General features: G+C 31.2%; 1 protein-coding gene across 3 annotated transcripts in view; it reads left to right on the forward strand.

Annotated features, from left to right (window-relative positions):
* LOC127698585 (neuropeptide prohormone-4-like) overlaps window positions 1-23,258 on the forward strand; it is a 52,115-nt gene that overhangs the window by 14,094 nt on the left and 14,763 nt on the right. Inside the window, exons 1-2 of one of the 3 annotated variants that reach the window (XM_052202101.1) lie at window positions 21,117-21,258; window positions 21,414-21,555. In XM_052202101.1, coding sequence (XP_052058061.1) covers window positions 21,414-21,555 — 142 coding nt within the window. In that variant the 5' untranslated portion in view covers window positions 21,117-21,258. Of the gene's footprint in view, window positions 1-21,116; window positions 21,259-21,413; window positions 21,556-23,258 lie in introns of those variants that run through there. The other 2 variants (XM_052202102.1, XM_052202100.1) reach the window with 2 other exon arrangements.

Consider the following 23,258-nt stretch of genomic DNA (forward strand, 5'->3'; position numbering starts at 1 on the left):
AAAAATGCGCAGATGGTTTCGTTGGAGACGAGTTCCACTATCTTTTTATTTGTCAAAATGACACGATAATGGACCTCCGAAAAAGATTTATTCCACAATATTATTTGAATAATCCATGTGAGGCTTAAATGTGTCGTATGCGTATACTATGTCATACAGAGTTACTTACAAACTTGTCTCTGTTTATTAAAAATTAGTCCACTATTTTAAACCTGGACTCCTGTATCCTCTCTATCCCCCATGTTTTTGTATTTACACTGTTCATTATAGATTGTATTGCTCTTTGTATATTGTATAATATTATGTTTTGTGTTTGCTTATGTTGCACACTTGTGTGCCTGGGTTGTTGAAATAAAATCTTGAAATCTTGAAAAAGAGTTTGCTAAAAAGACTCAGTAACCAAGTCAGAAATATTTCGAAAAAAGTCAAATACTAGTATTACGAAACAAATGATATAATTTCCGTAAGCAAAACGCTTGTTTCTGGAATAACTTTGATCAGTATAGAAATAAAGAGATGTGGTATAAGGTACGCCCATGAACAAAAATTTGGTGAGACAAAGAATAAAACGTTTGAGAGCATAACAAACAAAAAGAGTTTAAATAACATAATTCGTCCAAGGTCAACTTGCAACTGTACAACTGTACCAAGTAAGAAATATGACATTTGTTTTCCGTACGTTCCGTTGGTTGATATAGTCTAACATTTGATTTTATCAGGTTTTATGGATTTCCCCCGTTTTGAATTCACCTTGGAATTCGTTATTTTTGTTTATATTTTTTTGCCTGAGGGAGTTGCAACCTTAGTTTCGTGAATACTAAGTGCACCTTTAGTAAGTGTGCAACATTCCTTTATATATTTATTGAATTAATTTCTCTTTGAATTTTTTTGCATAAAAAATGCAATATTTGCACTTCCTTTTTTCATTTTGCAAATATATGATAATTTAAATCATGTACCGCGTTAATTTCAGTCTGGGTTTGTTCACCAGGATGCACAAATTTTCGACTTCAATAATACCCTGAGATATAGAAACCGCAGTTTCTCCATCTTAGGGATAAAACTCCTTTACAAAAGGGCGTCTGTTTTGCTTTGTGGGATGTATAAAGACATAGCCTCGTCCGGTAAGAGTGGGGACGCTAAGTGGGACATCTCGCTTGTGGAATTTGTCATGCTGTCTGCAATTAAAAGAACCCTTACAAAAAGCTTTAGGTAGGACGTTAAGGTAAAAAGTGAAATATTTGTCCATATCCAACTTTTAACCTTTTTTTCCATTTTCAGTCTAAGTTTGTTCAGCAGACTGTACTTTTAAGGCATAGATAATACCACAGAGAACAAATTACTAGTATTATACACTTTCAATTACATTTTAAAAAATGGCATATTATGCTAAATTACTTTTCAATTACTTTTCAATTATATCTGTATTGGTAAAATTTGGTGCATAGCCTCTATGAATGCTCTTTAACCCTGGCGGTGCCCCTATCAGTGGCATTCCAAGCCTCCCTTCATTTCAGTCTACCCACTTTACAGAACTATTCTTACTGAATCGGTTGTTAATTTGCTCTTTTCCTAAAAAAGCATCAATGTTTTGCAACCGGATTCAAGCCTTGTCAATGAATGAATCAATCAATGTAAAGTAATTTTCCTTAAAGTTTATGTCGTATAGAATTTACATAAACCAGAGAGCCTTTAGTCGCCAAAAAAGAAATGAAGATGAATAAAATCGCTACTTATTCGAAGTATTGACATGAAATGTCAATTTAATGCGATAAATATTACCTTCCTCGTCATAAAATGATGTTTCAATCCATTATATTAATCAACAAATTGTTCTATCGCTGCTTGGTTGTGCATCTGCAAGTTCAGAATATAAAGTTAGCAACTGATATTGCTCTTAGGCTGAGATATATATGTTATATCGATAAAACGATAATTCGGCATCGATACGCCAAAATAACAAAAATACCGAACTTTAAGGAAATTTCTAAACGGAAGTCCCTTATCAAATGGCAAAATCAAAAACTCAAACACATCAAACGAATTGAAAACAACTGTCATATTCCAGACTTGGTACAACACAATGTTACGCTTATTTTGTCGTTTGAGGTATTGCAACTTAATATATAGAGACTAACTGATCTGTATTGGAAAAAATGAAACCGGTGATGGGCCCATGTAATTTTTTTATCATCAAAACAGAAATGTTCTTACATGTAAGAATAACGTGTCATTTTTATAAATGCATACAATATTTTATGAAAAACCGAATAATTACTTACATTTCGCCTCACTTTTATTGAAATATTAATACACATCTATAAATAACTCTTCATATTACAACATGTTTGGCATTATTTTCAATTTTTGTCAGAAACAAATGATAACTAGTATAATAATACCAGATCAAATCTCATTGGGACATGTGTCGTTATATATAATATTTTTCGATATCAGATATGACATACGATTGATGCAAGTAATCATTTTGTCTGGACCGTCTTTTTATTATTGTGCACTTAGCACCGTCAGTTCGTTACATATGTGCTGTTGTGAGTAGTTTTGTCAAGACACATTGTGGAGTTATTGCTTTTATATACTTATTAAATTCAACTAGATATTAGAATATCTTGCAATGTTTTAACAATTACTATACTTTATGTATTCTAAAAAATAGGTTTCACCTATGAGTTCGTTTTATAGAAAAACTTCGAATATAAAACTCGAATTTCTTTGATATATATTTTAGAAATTATATATGAGTGATATAAACAACAAATATTTCAGCACGTACAACTGTGTTCGTATAATACCCCACAAGTTTTTTATGTTTCGATACTTTCATTTTATAGACTATAAGAGCGAACCATATAGCAGCACCACTGTTCAATCATTGCGACAATTCAACGCTATACGTCGGGTATACAAAGTCAAAATAGTTGCTATTATCTTCCCTGAAACTCGTGGCATTTTCTAGTCATAAAAAGATCATAAATACCAAATTTTGATATCTCATAAATTCCAAATTTGGATATCTCACCTTTGAAATATAAGTGCAGACAAATTAAATTGCCGGAACATTTGAATTCGCTATCTGCTAAATAACCATGTTTGCCGTACACAACCCAATGAAATTGCCCCCAAAAATTAAACGTTTTACAAAACATGCGACAGTAGTCAACAAACAAACGCGTTATAACCTGTTCTCAACCGCAACAAAATCTTATTATCTTCAACCTGAAACTATTATACCAGTATAATAGTCCCAGCTTTAACCCAACAAAAATTATTACTTAGGCACTGTCGAAAATCGTTTCGCCCTTACCGTTCAACGATAATAAATAAATCTTTTCTTTTTTCTTTTCTTTTTTTTTCTATTCTAATTAGGGTATTTTTTTTACTGAAAAGGGATTGCAACAGATTGAAATGAAAATGAGTATACCTTATCCAAGATTTCCAAAAAGTTTTTCACACTCTAGAAATATACTTTTTTATTACATCGAGATGACCGTGAGGATATTAAACTAGTGCAAACTAACATTCCATATCGTTTGTTATAAATACATCTCTTCAATGAATACTGATAAAAATATTTTTGTTTAGAACATAAATTAATAATATGAAAATGTTTTGTCGTAAGTATATATATATAAATATATAAGTAAAAAATCATTGATAATATCTATGCACACGTACCGAAAAATTGTGTTAAGAGCATGCGGAAGAATATTTCAAGAACGTTTTGCGACAATCCCGGCAAGGACCGGTAACTCTAGAATTGTTTTTGCGGGAAAATATGAACTCCTACTCATATCCAATCTTTTAGAAAATCGAATTTTTACAGAAGAGTGTCCACTATGCACTTGCATTGCACTATTATTAGAATAGTAGAATAGAATGATATACAAATGGATGAAAATTATATATACATGTAACTGTTATATTAATATAATATATAACAACAAACCAGTGTATACTGATTTGTATCACTACAATATAATAGTTATCATTTTACGGTGAGGTTGAATTTCCTGTCATTTATTCATAATCAACGCACGAACTTGTCTCAGAAAAAAATATATATCTGTACATTAACCTCAGTTTCAGGTATAGAGATGTGATTTTTTTCTGTGACAAGTGCTTTTGACCAGCCACAAGAACTTGCGGTCATCCGATGTTCAGTACTTCAGTACTTTGATTTGTTTTTAAGTTTAGATATCGTTTAAGTAGATATATTTCGTATAAAGTTGCTATTATAATGTCATTACGATTACCTAAAAATCTCATTCATATTTTTTTAGAAAGATTCCAATGATTTTTGTCAGCTTTCCTTCTGCACCAATATTTGCAGTAAGATGAAAGTTGGTCGCTTATGACAACAGTTAATTTTACAAAGTGGACTATATTTCGGACGCTTCTTTTAAAATATGTATGTATCAAAGTATTTCAAGATCAACAACTTAATTAAATGAAGTTCAAAATGTCTCATACAAAGATAGGGTGGTAAATCTGTTCTTATCATAAAGTTCATAAAAAATATGGATATGCATTTTTATTTTAATTTGTCAATTTTAAAATGTTTTTGATATCACATTGAAACTGCAAGTGAAATGTTTGCACAAGAATGGCACTAACAGACTATCATCTGTATAAAAATTCCAAAATAAGTCTGAAAAACAAAAACTGGTATGTTTGATGACTAAATTATTACAATAGATTTAAGGGATTATATGGGTTTAAAACAGATACGGAATTTAATATTGTACGCAAACTTAAAACACAACAAACAAAAGGTTTCCGAGTAAATATCCGCTTTCGTGCAATATTCTTTGAAAGCATTGAAGGAATGGCTTAAAATAAAAGGTAATATTTACATTTATTTTCATTAAGGATCGATTAAAAATTATGTTGCTACAAAATTAATGTACGATTTTCCCTTTTATCGTGAATGGGCTTTTAAAGTTGACAAATGAAAGGGAAAAATCAGAAAGACTCAGAAACAAACACGAAAATCCAACAACAGTCGACTCATTGTACGATTTCAGATAAGATAACAACAGGAAATAAAAGAATAGGATGTGAAGGCCCATTTCGTTTGGTTGACAGTGTTCTATAGGATAAAGGCGATGACTACTTTGCCACGTGTTTTGCTTAAGATTTTAAATCTTAAAAATAAAACATAAACTATATGTATCGCAGCGAAGAGATATTTACCTTTTTTCAATCGAAAACATCTATTTAGATTACTAGGCTTATAATTTGAAACCCCGGAAATTTGAAGATCTTGGGTTCAGTGTCAGAAAAGCCTACTGCTTTCAATAAAACACCTTGTAGAAGAACTTATGGCATTTGCTATGGAAATTCCTGACAAAACAATATTTAGTTAATATGATATATTATCGAAGAAGTTCTATTCCGGAAGTCTATAATTGAACTATTTATAACAAAATGAAAAATAACCAGTAATTGACACGCAGTGATAAAGATTATTCAGATTATTAATTTTCTGAAAGAAATGGCATTTGTCATAATCATCAAAATATATTCCATAGTCATTTCAGCTTAAAAAGCCTACGATTTCTACAGTTATTGACCTTCTCAAAGTCAAATCTGCAGACAATAATTCAAAATATCACATTTAGTTCCCATTTTCCTTTGCAAAGAAAAAAATCCTAATCGTAATGTTGAAAAATATATTTGAAGATGTTAATTACAAGACAAAGACAGCCTTAATTTGAAAGGGTATGTCGTCTTCTAAGTTAAAATATCATGTTTTGACATCTTGATTTTCATTTTACGACATAGCAAGGGAAAAGTATTGAAAACGATACCAATAAAATATCTCTTCAAGAAAACCTAATAGCTATTACAAGGTTCCATTTTCAGAATAAAGCTCACTGTTCTACAAATGATCACATGTATACACATAATGTTTTATTGTATTTCTATAGTACACATTGTACCGAGTATCCTGTTATCCTGCTTCTTTGTTGAGCGAACAGAATAAAAATCATTGTTACGTCACAGTTCATTTTATGGTCGTCTTCGCGGTCCACGTATAGGTCGTGTAGATTTCTGTAACATCAAAGACAACGATTGGGAATTAAAGAAGTTTATTTATAACATAACATAAAGTAAACGGATAAAGTCAATGTCAAAGACTTTATTGATATAAAATCTCAAATCTGGATTGTCATCAAACACAGAACAAAACACGTATAAGTATTAATATATGTGATATATATTCATGCATTTTCAAGACAAAATTTAAAATATTAATAGAAGAAATATGTCTTTTTACTTTCATTTTTACTGAGGAAGCACAAATATCAGGCGTTATTAATGTCCATATAATAAAATAAGTATATAGAAGAATTTATATTTAAAAAAATTATCATAAATGATATATAGTGAAATAAATTAAGTTAATCTAGCTTTCTTTTAACTTTCATAAGAATCCCCTGTATGTCTTCAAACGAAAAAGGGGACAAATTGGCGAAAAGAGGAGCACAGTTGGTTCCCCTAGGAATGCCGCTTGTGTGGTTAAAAATACTTCAAAAAAACATAATAAATATATTGTTACTTAAACAAAACAAGCATCTGTATGATGTCAGTTTCAGATAACTTATCTTTAGAATCAAAGAAGAGTTGTTCCCTTATAAAACAAGATATTTGTATTGGCGTTGGCTATTTTTTTATGAGTATTAATGATAGTTTGAGATTTATAATTGTCTTAAAGACTTTAAAACAAACGATAGTGATAGATACTTTTGTCGGAAGTTTCTATAAAGCATATGAACAAAAGATTATATCTTACAAATGGATAAAAAATGATATTCCTATTGATATCTATCTATATATAGATCTCGAAACTCAATTTCCTTACTGTTATTACAGTAATGATACTGAGGCAGCTCTTTCTAAGTATCAAATGACATTGTCCCTAAAGGCAACTTTTTAACCTTTTATCAATGAATTTGGTCGTCAACTGTCACAAAGCCAAATCAAGCATTCTAGATATTAGATGATTTATTCTACAATACTTAGTACTAGAACATCTATATGTTGTCTACACATCGCATCAATGTGATATGACACGACTTAATTGAACTTAAGAATTCTGTATTAAACCCTTCTTTGAGTTCATACTTTGACATAATGTGAACGAATCAAACGGCTGTATGACTAGTTATAACTTCCTTTCATCATGCTAACATAAGCTTTTGCTTCTTTTTTTATGTCGTTATTCCTTTCCGGGATTTGACCGTCGGAAATTAACGTCACATTTATACATTTCCCTTGTACATTTATAAATTAAAGGTAGACCTTTGTTAAGATAACTCTTCAAATCATTAATGCGTTTGTAATAGTCAGCTTCGTCAAGGCTTTTTGAAAAGCATTCATACGAATCAGAATCTAAATTCAAGGTTATGATTTAGATATAAATAAGAAGATGTGATATTAGTGACAATGAGACAACTCTCCATCCAAGTCACGAGGTATTAAAAGTTAACAATTATAGGTCAAAGTACGGCCTTCAACACGGAACCTTGGCGTATATTTATGAAAATGGTTGACACAAAAGTAACATTGATTTTTAAGAGATGTGTCTATTAAACTATGTAAATAATATAGCAGATAGGGGGTTGCATTTCTGAAACATTGCCAAAGTCAGCAGCTGAAAGTATATATTAGGAAGAGCAACAAGCTTGATTATCCGAACTTTTTTGCCATTCTCAAAATTGTTTGCTCGATGAGTGGAACAATTTGTGAATGTGAGCGTTCGAATAGTGAACTCGGGTTACTAAAAATATGTTTACATGCATCTATGGTCCAGGAACGACTCAGTGGACTTGCACTAATGCACGTGCATTATAATTTACATTAAGAATTTGGTGTGGTAGTTGACACGTCTGCACACAGGCATCCACGAAAAATGAAATTGGAATCAAATGTATAAGTCCTGTTTAACCATTTGCTTTAGTTGTTACTATTTTCATGACATTAATATCAATAAAACAAAATTGAATTTTTATACGAGTTCGTAAGGTGACCACCCCTGACAAATTTCTGGATCCGCCCTAGCATGTATGCCTTCTATAATGCCATTACAAGACGTATAGTCAACTGAATCACTGCAGAAAGCGTTACGGCCGCATCAAATGTTTAGAATATTTTTTTTTTTTTCATTTTTTCTTCATTTTTAGAATAGCCCTGCAATATTTCCAAACTATTTAATGCTATTTAGCAATTCAATTTCGGATCTGGCATCAACATCATTATCTATACAAAACAATGAGTTTAAAACCTTTCAAAGACAGCTTCCTTTTACAGAAAACAGAAATAAACCAATTTATTGGAATACAGAGAACTGCATGTTGTAATTAGTTGGACGTCACAAAGATGAAATATTATAGATGCACTGAAACGATGCAAACTTATAATAGATTTGTTTTTGTTTTGATATAACTTTTACTTGCTTGTTAATTGACTGATCATAAGTCATTACACGGAAACATTTCCATAATACAAATAAATAGCCTTTCAGTTAGAACAAATACGAAAAATAGCATGTATCGGTGTCATTATTTTACGGAAGTTCGGTTGTTTTGTCGATTCTGAATACACAGTTGTTTATGGTACAAGTTACATTATTTATTAATCGAATAGCTGGCGTTAAATAGAATATCTTTTCTTAAGCCTATATTGGTACCCAATGTTCCAACTATTCTAAATAGTTATAGAAGTAGTCGTGGGAAAGGCTGATTTATATGACACCAGTAGAAACGTTGACTCGAGTTGAGCTAGCTAATAGTGCTAATCACTTCAGATGTTGGGAGAGTTAATAGAATTAGCGGAGCTAGGAAATCCACTAGGGATCGTCATAATAACAGCAAAATTAATCAATCGTAAAAACAACAGACTTTATTGGTTAAACTAGAGATTAGTCGATCAGTCCAATTTCTGTGTACTCCGGAAGAATAATACAACAAATATTAACTTTCCTAGATTTGAATGGATATGTCACTGGTCACTAGTAGGTCAATGTTGTAACAGGGATAGAGTGAATATCTATTGATTACAGATAAATGAGGGATAGGAAATGACATTATGGAAGATTATTCCACCTACAATTTAAGTGGTGTCCTTTAATTATTAATACACTATCTTCACACATTTTAAGATAAAAATCAAAGTACTGAAGTACTGAACATCGGATGACCACAAGTTCTTGAGGATGGTCAAAAGCACTTGTCTCAGAAAAAAAACAACATATCTCTTTACCTGAAACTGAGGTTAATGTACAGAGATATATTTTTTTCTAGACAAGTGCGTGCGAGTATGATGAATAAATGACAGGAAATTCAACTTCACCGTAATAACTATTATATTGTAGTGATACAAATCAGTATACACTGATTTGTTGTTATATACTATATTAAAATAATAGTTACATATATATATGATTTGCATCCGTTTGTATATCATTCTATTCTACTGTTCTAATAATAGTGCAATGCAAGTGCATGGTGGACACTTTTCTGTAAAAATTCGATTTTTCTAAGATTGGATACGAGTAGGCATTCATATTTTCCCGCAAAAACAATTACAGAGTTACCGGTCCTGTCGCAAAACGTTCTTTGAGATATTCTTCCGCATGCTTTAACACAATTTTTCGGTACGTGTGCATTGATATTATCAATGATTTTTTACTTATATATATATATCTAACTACAAAACATTTTCACATTATTAATTTATGTTGTAAACAAAAATATTTTTATCAGTATTCATTGAAGAGATGTATTTATATCAAATGACAAGGAATGTTATTTTGCACTCGTTTATGTGCGCATATTTATCATGTTTATAGATCGGTTACAAACCCAAAACTAATTTACATAATGGAAATCTAGGCGATAGCAATACATCGGGATGACCTCAAGGTCATCGCGATGTAAAAAATGAGTTATGAAAATAAAAATTTTGCAAATGGTGCGCTGCCTACATTATAACAACTCAATGAATGTGTAGAAACTGTGATTTTCGGCCAATCAGAACTTTGGATTTAAGATAAAAATTGAAGGGAAGCAAATTCACGAATTTTTCATAATGGAGTAATGTCGCCTCCTGTTTTCCTTTTAATAGAAGAATAAATTCTAAGATTGTATATTAGTAAAATCAAAGTTGAAATGATATTCTCTTTTTTCAGGACTGGTTGTGATAAGAAATGAAGTGTAAATACAATATATAAATTGATGATATGACTAAGTGTAAGGATATAACCTCCGTCATTTTTGTTAATTATAGTTTGTTTTAAGACTAAGATCTGAGTATAGAACAATCATTTTAGATGTTTTAAGCTTATCTGTATACAAAAATAACACTGACGTTTTGATCATCCTTGACATGCCTTTTTTTCACTCCGAGTAAGAACAACAGGAAACATGGCCTATCTCGAATGTGAAAAATGATATATTTCATTCATCACTGGTTTGGCAATTAATGTATGATATATATCATAATAAGAAATATCCAAATGTAAAATGGACATTTTCATGATAACAATATCTTACAGCAAAGCAAAAATCCCATCATTGCATGCCCTTTTAAGAGTATACTAATCGATAAATATATAACATGCGAGATAGAAAGACTGATTTTAACAGCAACCCCAATCACTCTGACAATTGTAAATCCTGTTCTAACTAGCCTTTTGATCATTGATAGACATTCACACTGATGCCTTAAAGATCTGTGTGTTCTTTGCTTTGATACATAAAGGACGTTTTCCTTACTATTAAAGACCGTCACAAACCAAAAGGACAATAACGTAATTACCATATGATTTCGATTTGTACAAAGTCAAACGTCTTGGGTTCTTAAGGCTTAAAAGAATATTGATAATCGGTAGACAGGACAAGCTGCCGACATGATGTCAACACACTAGATGTCCAGTCTAATGAGAGTTGAGAAGGGAAAGTCAATAATGCCTTATATTAGCAATTTTGTATGCGACACAACCGACCTTGCTTAACATTAATTCAGCAGTAAAATAGCACGAGATTTTTTTTTATTTTTTAGCAAATTTGAATTAAACCATTATATTAGAATTTGAGATATAGTTTGCAATAACTTCTCTTTAACTAATCATTATTACCTCTTTTTTTTTGAAATCATGATATTAGTGATTTCACGCTTGAATTAAAGAGAGATTATCGTCTCCTTGAAGGAAACAATACTAAATTATATCGCATCAAACTTGATGAATGGTATTCGCTTTAAAACCCTAGTTTCTCGTCAGTGGCGCTCGAAACAACGAAGAGCAATAACCTACAAATAATGACAAGGCCGATAGTCCTCTGTGCATTGGGAGTATAACTATAGTGTGCATTTTAACAAATATTATTTATTGTCAAATAGAATTTTAAAGTATTAATAAAAGAGTGATAGCAGTTGATAAGGAGTGAAGAACTGTTTCAACTTTAGTAAAAATATATAGCACTCTTTACCGAAATTCTTAGAATAGTTTTTTCTCAGTTGATATGTTACATAAACTAATCATTTTTTCTTTTAAAGCCATTTGTAATGTCTGTCCATTGCCATGTGCATTAGAAATATGAACAATGAAAAATATGCATTTATAATTTAATTAAAGATAGAGACAGGGACTGTATATAAGCTATTCCTTATATTCTATGTTAATTTCGTGTGAATTATTGTTTTTCCCCTTACCACTGGAACCCTGTCTCAATGTGATACACTCGTCCTGAACATACATGAAATATTAACCACTGGAAGGTAAGCAACCAAAATCAATCAATCAATGTGATACTTATACTTTTATCATGTTAGTTCTACACGGTAAATCAAAGAAAAATATGAGTTAAGCATATAACCATATACTGGCATGACACTGTACAAACGATCGCAACACGGTTCATCGTGACATGTAAAAAAGATAAAAAGCTGCAAACAAATAGTTCTTTCCTCTGATAGAAAAAACGACAAGTCTCGAGAGACACGGACCAATATGCCAGATTGACACAATTAAAGCTTCTATTATCCTTATTAATAACGTTGCATTTTGCACTCAATAACATTTCAATAACAGAAACGAGGGTGCAATTCATGACGAATGCTTGATTAATATTAAATAGAAAAAATGTAAATACAATTTCGATCGATTTTGGAGTTAGAAAATTGCTGTTTTAGATAACAATGATTAAAGAATGTTGCTCATCAACTACCCTTGATATCATAATCAAATGTAGTATGTCAAATAATTGAAGTAGGGACCCCATGCAAACATGTCGTTACATTACTTTGAATTTTTTCAGTAAATAAATATTTTCAATTAAGTAAGATATCAGATTATGTTGAACTATTACCACATCTCCTTATTTTCATATTAAACGAACAACTGGAATCTTATTCAGATAACGTAATTATATTCTTTGTTGACCAATCAGAAATCATTGCATTTAAATAAAATTGAGAATGGAAATGGGGAATGTGTCAAAGAGGCAACAATCCGATACTTATTTCTCTCAATTTTGTGTGTTTTCACTTATCGAGATAAAACGGGGATGATTGAAATTTTGTATATATAAATATAATCCCAAACATATTGATATACATATCCAATGTAAAGAACCTCGTCTGAGGTTGCGCACGTATTCGTGTGTTGTCTTTTATAAGAAATTAGTGTCAGCTTTTTAGTAACTCAATATTTATTCCTATTTTTTAAGATATGACAAGTTGTATTGAATTGTTGTATAATGTGTTTTTGCGCTATAGTCACTGTATGTTTCAGACAAGACTAATTGCATTAGTGATGTGACCGCTACTAGGTCAGTGACTTGCAAAGGATGTTTATATATTTAATAGATTTTTTTATGTATGGATATAGGATATATTTGCGAGCTTACAATTTAGGAAATATTATAACTGAACTTATAAATTTCATGTTGACAACTTATTCATAAACTTTTTTAAATCAATCATTAAAATTTTGAATTTAACGGTGATTTTCGGAAATTATATCTTTCTTACGATATGCTTTCATATTTCATTTCCTATATGCTGTATCTAAGATGTTTCTTGAAGAAATAGTGATAAACAAAGATTCACGATTAATACACTGCATATACGTTAAACAGTCGATATTTACTACTCACCCCAGTACTCCTTGTATGAATCTGAAAGAATAAACAACCATGATAAGCTTTTTGTATGTTTTAAGTTTCCGCTGATCGTTGTATTGAAAAATGTGCATGGCGTGTACATTTGTTAAAAATGTCTTGAAGCATATATATAATGGTTTTTTTTTTCATTTCTGTGCATCTACTCTATATATGTTTCTTTCAATGTTTTTTAGCACAGAGCGACCTAAGTGTTTGTGTCTTTTAATGTTTATAGAAGTCCAAATAGGTATTACGTTTTGTACGGCTTTTTTATATTTTTATTGGTTGCTGTCTTGCAAAAGCCGCACAAGACGTCAAAGCTATTTTGACTATGTTTGTAGAAGGTACTGATCTTTCCTTTGTCTGATATCGCAGCCGTTCTAAGTATTTTGTTATTTTTGCGGATTGTTGCTTGCTGTCGATGTCCGTGCTTCTTTCGTCCGTTATATGTTTTATTATAAGAACATGGAATTACATATGTACTTACAACTTCAAGATATAAAAACTCTTTAAACGTTCAATGTGGGAACAATAATTCCATGACATAGCATATTATCATTTGATAAAAACACTGCTAAAATCAGTGTCGTTGCATGTTAACCGTCTGTCATATTTGTTGTTCGTTTATTGTTTTGTTGTGAATCTCGTTTGAATTGTTTCACATTTTGTCTTCCCGGGGCCTTTTATAGCAGACTATACGCTATGTGTTTTGCTCATTGATGAAGGACTACACTGACATGCAGTTGTTTGCATCCAGATTGGCTAGTTGCCTCATTGGTAATCATACCACATCTCTATATTTCTATACTTTATATCTGTAAAATGAGATGCCCGAGCGACGTCTAAAGTAATCTAGAAATCCAATTCTTTTGAGGAGGGGTTGGGGTGGTACTATCATTTTTACATCGCGATGACCTTGAGGTCAATCCGATGTATTGCTATCGCCTAGATTTCCATTATGTAAATTAGTTTTGGGTTTGTAACCGATCTATAAACATGATAAATATGCGCACATAAACGAATGCAAAATAACATTCCTTATCGTTTGATATAAATACATCTCTTCAATGAATACTGATAAAAATATTTTTGTTTACAACATAAATTAATAATATGAAAATGTTTTGTAGTTAGATATATATATATATATAAGTAAAAAATCATTGATAATATCAATGCACACGTACCGAAAAATTGTGTTAAAGCATGCGGAAGAATATCTCAAAGAACGTTTTGAAGGACCGGTAACTCTGTAATTGTTTTTGCGGAAAAATATGAATGCCTACTCGTATCCAATCTTAGAAAAATCGAATTTTTACAGAAAAGTGTCCACCATGCACTTGCATTGCACTATTATTAGAATAGTAGAATAGAATGATATACAAATGGATGCAAATCATATATGTATGTAAGTGTTATTTTAATATAATTATATAACAACAAATCAGTGTATACTGATTTGTATCACTACAATATAATACATGTAGTTATTACGGTGAAGTTGAATTTCCTGTCATTTATTCATCATCCACGCACGAACTTGTCTCAGAAAAAAATATATCTCTGTACGTTAACCTCAGTTTCAGGTAAAGAGATATGTTTTTTTTTTCTGAGACAAGTGCTTTTGACCATCCTCAAGAACTTGTGGTCATCCGATGTTCAGTACTTCAGTACTTTGATTATAGATGGTAGGTGTTTCTGGTATGCACGCTCAGTCTCTCGTGATTATTCGTCGTCGACAATGTTCTCTGATCTGTGTAATCTTTACTGGTTATCCAAACTGCGATATGGGTTATTGATTTTCATGGAAATTTTGTGAATTATTTATAAAAATTAAATACAAGCCTGAATACCTTAGACGTGTTCGGTCATTGTTGTGTGAATCATTAAACAGTGTTGATAGATTTGGTTAAGTCAGGCGCGTATGTTTTGACAAACTATAAATCTTTTGTTAAACAGTTGAGCGTATAATTGTAAATAATTACAAGTATAAACTTTAGTATTCGTCCGTTTTATAAACAGTTTAGTAAATTCTGTATGTTAGAAGTTACTTATAGCCTTTTACAAACGGTTGAAATAGTAAGCGAACAATATTTTCGCCCTTTCCATCACGATCTTCTATTCCATAACATGCTTTTTCATTTTATAATTTCGACGTTTATCCTTAACATAATATTTTTAAAACTAGTTAGATAGGTACTCGAACTATGACTAAATGAATGCACTCGAAACAAAATGAAACTATTCACAGATTATAACAGCAAGTGCAACACAGAAACGTTAAAAGTAAATTAAGGTTTGCACCACATGACACACTTGTTATAAGACCCGTGTTGGAATTATATTTCAGATGTGATAGAAATCTTTCCAGTTGGATTAATTGATTAACTGAACGATTTATGAAAATTTGTGCACACTGGCTGTCGTTATAATCAACGGGAAAATGCCGAAATACCTACCAATAATTGCAAAATGAGAAACAAGAAAAGATCAAGTACCCGTATGCCATCATCAACTATACTATAGGCTTTAAATCCCGCTTAATTTTAAGATAATTCTATTTCATGAAATTTTTGTTCAGCTGAGCCTCAATAAAGCTAATGATTTGATATAATGGAAAATTGGAACTATTCTTATTCTACTAATTTTCATTTCAAGATATAATTAAATTTTTGGAAAATTCTATTAAATATCGGGTTTCTCTAGCCAGTGTGTTATAGTGGTAGTATAGGTTTGGAAGATAAGTAAGCTGAACAATAAGGGAGGTAAGCAAATTAAAAGATCACTTATAACAAAGAATACAAGGGCAATTTCTGAGAAGTATATTGTTGCTTCATCGTATTTTTTTACAATTTACATAATGCAAAATGTGTTTTGACATTTTGGAGCATTTGGTGTTGGAGGTAGATCTTTGAAAATCTCTGTTAGATTTACTCCCAATGTTTTACGGCTTCACTTGAAATAATGTATTGACACTGATTTGTCTGTAGCTGAAGACTGTATTGTTGCCATTTAATTTCCTACACTGGCGGTGAGGTAATGGTAGAATTTATTCCTTTTTACGTCAAATGAATCTAAGAAAATTGTTCTCATACAGTTATTGGAAAAGTCATGTTTATCCAAGCTTATTGAAATAAACCTCGTCACTCTAAAACAATCTAATTAACTTAAACAAGTCTTCAGTAATTAAATTGAACCTTTTCTATTAATTGTTGAACTGTTTAAATTTAAATTATCATGGAAGGCCAGAAAGTAGTTGACTAATATCAGAGAATTCATCGTAACTTTGGAATTCGATTAGAATGATTAGATTTATTTGCATCTTTAATTGTTTTATAAAGATTAAAATTCTGGTGTTGACTTTGTTATTGTTCCTATAGCACCACCCACAAGTCGTTAATATTTAGTGATTCATTTTTTTCACTTTAACTTCAACATTTACATCGGTCGTGTTTGATATTCTCCATTATTTATATAGGTCAAACAAATGATCAAACATACATGATACATGGCACGATACTAAACCCTAACGGGAGGGACTGTGGTTGAATTTCATATGATAAAGACATAATCTTTCGATCAGTTTAATGGGGTCTGGAGCTGGCATGTCAGTAACTGCTAGCCTAGTACTTGTTGATTTATTTTGATCATTGTCATTTTGCTTAGTTTCTACCGTTAAGTATTCTAACATCGGACTCAGACTTCTTTTAAACTAAGTTTTACTGTGCGTATTGCTGTAGGGAGGGGTTGATATCTCACAAAACATGTTTAACCCCGCCGCTATTTTGCGCCTGTCCAAAATCAGCCATTGTTAGTCTTTTAGGGTTTATGTTTCAGGGTTTAGTCATGACGTCCTTTTCGCTGAAATAGTATACATTATTGTTTAGGGGTTCAGCTAAAGCCCGCCTCCGGGTGCAGGATTTTCTTGCTGCGTTGAAGACCTTGGGCTTCTTTCTGCTCTTTGGCCAGTCGGGTTGTTGTCTCTTTGACAAATATCCAGTTTCCATTCTCTATTCTATAATAAAAAAAGTTAAAGTCCATTAGCATTGAAGTTCACCTTGTTTAAAAGCACATGCAAGCTGTTCGCCAACAGTATTCGGATATCGGCGCCTTCCAGAAAAGTTTGTCCATACTCCAAAAGATGTTTCATACAATTCACTCTTTCGTTACATTAAATTTCAATTTAAATTTTGAATAAGTTTTGAATTTTCAAATATTTTGGCCTCGAGCATCTCTGAAAGATACATTCATTGTAGCAGTGCGAACAAACTGCAATAAAATTGGTACAGCTAATGTTATTACTAGAAAGAATCAAACAAAGTACTCTTGGTTATTCTTCCTGCTGAGCGAGTATCATGTCTGTAGTTCTCAAATGGAAAATTTAACTACTCTTTGTTAATCTATGCACTTTTCATATTGTTCAGAATGAAACGATTTTTACAGTCAATAAGTGATTGCCAACCAATTATATTGCATTTACTATGTAAGTTTCGGCTTTGACCACAACAAAATTATACCATTTGCATTATTTCGTAAATATAACTGTCCAAATATATTATACACAGATAATTAGTTTACTTGAATTTTACATAATGGTGTGTTAATAGGCAGCATATTTTGTTATCTTACTCGAAAACAGCAATGCTGCACGTATCAAAAGATGTTTTGTCATTGAAAAGGGTAAAAAACAAACTCCGTAAGAAAGATATGACATATATAGTTAATTATGCTTTTCAAAGCTTTTCCTAATCCGACTTTCCCTGAGCCTAGACATGCAACTAAAATATCCAACACTCAATTTAGTTTTCAAAAATGAAATGATGCAAAAATGATTTAAAACCCTGATAAATAATTCACAAATGCCACAGCTTTGTATCAGGTTGACAGCGGTACAAGGCAATTGAAGTATGCTTCATTACATATAATACAACTCTATCAAATGTCATCTAACTGTTCAATGTAATCCTATTCATTGGCGAACTTCCATTCTGCAGCAGTTATTCGGACCCAATACTCTGGAGAGCACGAAGCAAGATTTATATGAAAATGGATATTGTAATGAGACACTACGCATCCTCAAAATGTGTTGCATAATTAAAAGTTACTGGTGAAAAATTAATAGAAACAATATCGTTTGTCACCTAAAAAATGTATTATTCGATACTTAAAATATGTAATTCAAGATTATTTTTTGTAAGTTTCTTTGTTTAGTAGATGACATTTTCATTTAATTGTAATAGATTGAGGCCAGGTAGAATTCAAATTAAATAATCCTATTTCTTTCTTGTGGTAAAATGGAAAACACATAATGTCTTTTACAGGGTTTATGCTAGCATCACAGATGACTGAGATGAGACACAATACCATTTCTACTTTAAAAAAATCCAACATTTAAAAAAAATACTGTAACTCTTGTGCAAGTTACATTGCCTTCATTATAATATGTTGTAAATCAAATGAGCTGCATGAAGTAACATTGCCATCCTTCCTAAAGATGTGTTGTAATAAGCTGCACAAGTATACCATTCCAAACTTCTGTACTTCATTTACCGTACAAACAGTCCTTAATGAAGTCAACGAGGAAAGGCACAACATTCATATTTTATAGTTGATCGAGTTGTCTAGGGAATGGGATGCAGTGCAGGTGGCAGGGTTGCTGTTGATATCTTAACATCTTGAATATGAAAATTCCTATGATGAAATAATTAAAACTTTGCAAGTGCAAAAGAGCACTTCTAACATTGAGAGCTCTGCATACGTATTGTCGCGACTAACCAACGGAGAAACTATAGCAGAAATGTTACAAGTAAAGTGTTATAATCATCAATCATTCATAAGCCTAATATCTTTGATGACTTTTTATTCACACGTTCGTCAATATCAGTTGCCTAATGTTAAATGGTGAAAAAGTTATCGTTTGTAAATAATATAAACTGATTAAAAGATGTTCATCTAATCATTTTGTCAGCAGTTTAATATCCGCTGTTGTATTTCTGAGTAGATATAATAAAGCAACTCAAAAATAGTATAAGAACAACACAATAGACAGCGGTGCCCATTACAAGTAAGACCAATATAGAAAAGAAAAGTTAACGTTGTTTTATGTTCAATCTGGTTAAAATACAGATCAAATAACAAAGCTCAATTGAACCAATGGAATTGGTCCTGACAATAAAAACAGCTGCCATTTTAATGATCTTTTATGGTACCAAACGATTAAGTTTTCATGTACTTGCATTTTAGCAGAAAATGACATTTAAAAGATGAATGTATACGGGGTGAATTACAATGACAAACAATGTATATAAGCTGCGCAAAGTTAATTTCGTTATTGAGACTGTAAATTGACTTTCATCTCATTACTTTTCTCTACATGAATGAAAGATCGAGAATTGTTGATGTCATTATTACTGGTTGAGGGAAACCACAAATAGCTTGATAGAAATAGCAGACCTTAAAGTATCTGATATCCATCAATAGTTTAATGCAGCTTTTCACAGGCCTTTTTGGTTATTAATGTTTCAATGGCATTGTCAACATAATGGTATGAAACTGACCATACTTAGATGGAATATGGGATTGATGCTTACGATGCAATTAAATGACCATCGCTGTCTTTCGATCCTTGCTTTAGCTTGTCCATTCATTATATATATATATTGCTATTTGCATTTCCAGTTTCTCGTTACTTGATATTTTGAAATATAAAACACTTCATACCCGTATGTACAGTCATATGTAAACATGTTTTGGCGTAGTTCTATGTTTACTACAATCATATAATAGTATTAAAAAGTTATCAGGTTTCTCAGGATCATGAATATAAATATTTTTTATAAGAAAAATCAAAACCAATTTTTGCATGTTAAAAATTATCAGTTTTACTTCAATTTTTCCCGCCCTTTAATGATGCTTATAAACAACAATGAAAAATACTCAATGGAATTTTACTATTTCATCAGTCTTAAAAGTTAAGACTATCAAACATGACATCTTTCCGCATTATTTGCTGAAGTATTTGTAATTCTGTCTTGTCAGCCTCTTTGTGCAATTAAACCCTTTAATTTGAATCCATATATCATTCCCTAAAGTTTATAATATTCATACATAAAGAAATTAATCACAAAACAAAGTTAAAACTATAAATAAAGAACTGCCAAAAGGGCATAAAAAGATACCAATCTTACAACAGGACAGGATACGCGCTTTTAAAATTTTACCTCCCTGCTTCATCAGAAGCGCTTGAACCTCACTTGATTCGAAGTTCGAAGAAGGAATAATTTGACGACAATTCATAACCAATATTCTTAGAATTGATCTTAAGTTAGCCTTAGCCAAACATTGCAGAAGAAATTTTTAATTTGTTAACTACAAACGACTTAGTATCGGGACTTGTCTTGAAATGTTACCGGGTTGTTAAGCTATGTGGTAGCTTGACCTAAAAGTATAAGGATTTTAGAATAGCCCATATCATGTTTGAAAACATGGCATCTCGAATTCTGCAGATTCCCTTCTATCGCAGTGTTTTCCGGTATATGAATAACCTAAAAACAAAAATAACCACATCTAAAGGGCCATATACATTTTTTAACAATGCAATGTATCAAGCTCTATAAATCGTCTCGAATCTATTAAAAGTTGTAAATAAATTTCAAAGTAACAAGCAATCAACACTCAGTTCTCCAAATAACCATAAACTTTAGGATATGAAATACGGCAAATATTGACGTAGTTCCTCACTTGTGACAGGCACATGACAATGGGGCAGGGTTTCAACTAATATTTTTATATCTCATATGCACTTTTCAAATATGCATCGCAGACCTTTTGGTAGTCCATGAGGACAATGATTCATATTATATAATTTCATATTTTTGCTGTCATTTAAAAATTACTGAAAATCGTTTATTAAAAGTTTTAATAATTTATAAGCCAAGCATTATAATTACGATATCAGTGGTTGGTATCTGATTATATTGTGCAGTTGTTTTGCGGTTTTAATAAGTACCGGGACAACTTATTCTGTAGTCTCAAAAAAGGACTGTATGTACCGTTTACTTGAAGTGTAAAGGTTTGAATCTATTTATGAAGATTATGTTGTCATCGCAATCATTTTTTGTGCTGGTGTTGTTGTTTCAGTAGCTATTTTTAATGTATTTATTTATCTGAATGATTTTCAAATTTTTGTTAGTATTTTTTAACCAATTGTATAATTTTCTGTTTCAGATGCGATTGTTAGGGCGGCAGGAAATAATAGTGTATTTATTGGGACTTTTGTGTGCATGTGTATATGGAATGAAAGTAGACTTTTCCAGATTAAGACAAATTCGACGTCCATACATAGAAAAGCGAAATAATCACTGTTCAGGTTAGTTGCAACAATTTCTACACTTATCTTATAGGCCTAATGGGTCTGGTGTATTTTTTTGTTTTTAAAACATACTTGTATGACACATTGGTTTTACATAGTTCACTATAATAAATAATTGACTAACTTACCTATACTTGAAAGAACATTTTTTAAAAAAGCTTGTGGAACCGAACACATCCGATTAATTTGGGGCATTTATATCTTTTTTTTCTGGATTTCATGACTCTATGCTATTCTGTATGCTCCTGTTGTATCGACATATTAGTTTTACTTATTTTATGGAAATATATTTAAATGCAAGTTTTCACAATGAGTAGAAGATAATTCATGTGCAAAATAATTTATAGATCGAAGCATTTGAAATAATGTTAAAAATACTGTATCGTCACAAGAATGTAGAAATACCAGTCGTTTTGATTCAAAACTTTTCAAGGTATTCTTTTAATCACACCTTAACCAGTTATTGTCATTTAATTTCATATTTTTCAAAATTTTTGACTTTTTAAAAATCTCTTTTTTCAAATCAAATATTGTTTCACCAACTTCAATATGTTTTACTAGTTTCTTATTCCTATAGCGAAAATCAACAAAAAAAATTGATGGTACTAATGAAGAGATTATGACAATTTTATCAGAATTTACTTTGGTTTGTCAAAATTAAATCTATTTTCACAAACATTTCGGAAAATGAGGTGAGACAAGAGCGTTTGCTTTTACTGTACTTTCAATACAATGTTTGTGTTTTTTATATAAGAATCCGCCTTACATAAAAGGACAGTGTGTACAGTTTCGTCTTCATAATAAGACTTTTCCAACATCAATCAAATAATTTAGTAACTTGATTTGAAGAAGACATTTCGTATTGGGAACCTGAATGTAATTACAAAGGATTGTATGTCTTGTTTCTCCTTTACTTTTTTCAGTATCTTTAGTGAAAATCATCAAAAAATATTAATTTGGGCCCAATGCCCTCTTCACAAATGTATTTTTTCAATTATTCGTGATAACGTTAACTTCAGTATTTTAATGTTACACTGCAGCCATAAGGTCGCTTTCACAAAAACAGATAACGATATCTTTAACATTCAAATAAAATGTCCGTATTAAAGTTATCTTTTTTCTGTTTTGCCTGTTCTATTTAGGTCTTTTTTGGCTTTGATGCTTTCAATCGTTTTATCTATTTAAAAAAAAATGAAACTATTGTGCCTAAAAAGGTTAATCTACACACACATGTGTTGCGCGCTTAATCCGTTTAAAATATCACTTCCTAATGATTGCAAAAACACTTCCCTAGTGGTAAATTCAAAATGTTAGCTGATATTGAGCAGCATGATGACAATTATGGATAAAGAATGTTTATGGTTAGATATTTAATTTTGAATGATTCTGTGTAATACGATGTTGACATGTAATTGGCTCTAAATTTTTATTTCATTTTAACTTTTCGCTTTAATTTCAAATATTCTATTTCATACAAAATTTTAAAAAAATTATATCATTAGGGACACAATGAAAACCATAAGTCAAAGATGGAAAGACTTCACCATAGCTAAAAGAAAAAAAATTGAAATGAAGAACACTACACATTAAACTGGTGCATACGAGTCCCACCAAAAACCACCAGTGAAATAAGAGTAAGCATGTTTTGCTGCACTAGACACACCAGTCGTATTACTTGTGTAAACTTTTGACAAAGAGAC

Source organism: Mytilus californianus, unplaced genomic scaffold, assembly GCF_021869535.1.
Source record: "Mytilus californianus isolate M0D057914Y unplaced genomic scaffold, xbMytCali1.0.p SCAF_4, whole genome shotgun sequence".
In the NCBI taxonomy this organism is placed as follows: domain Eukaryota; kingdom Metazoa; phylum Mollusca; class Bivalvia; order Mytilida; family Mytilidae; genus Mytilus; species Mytilus californianus.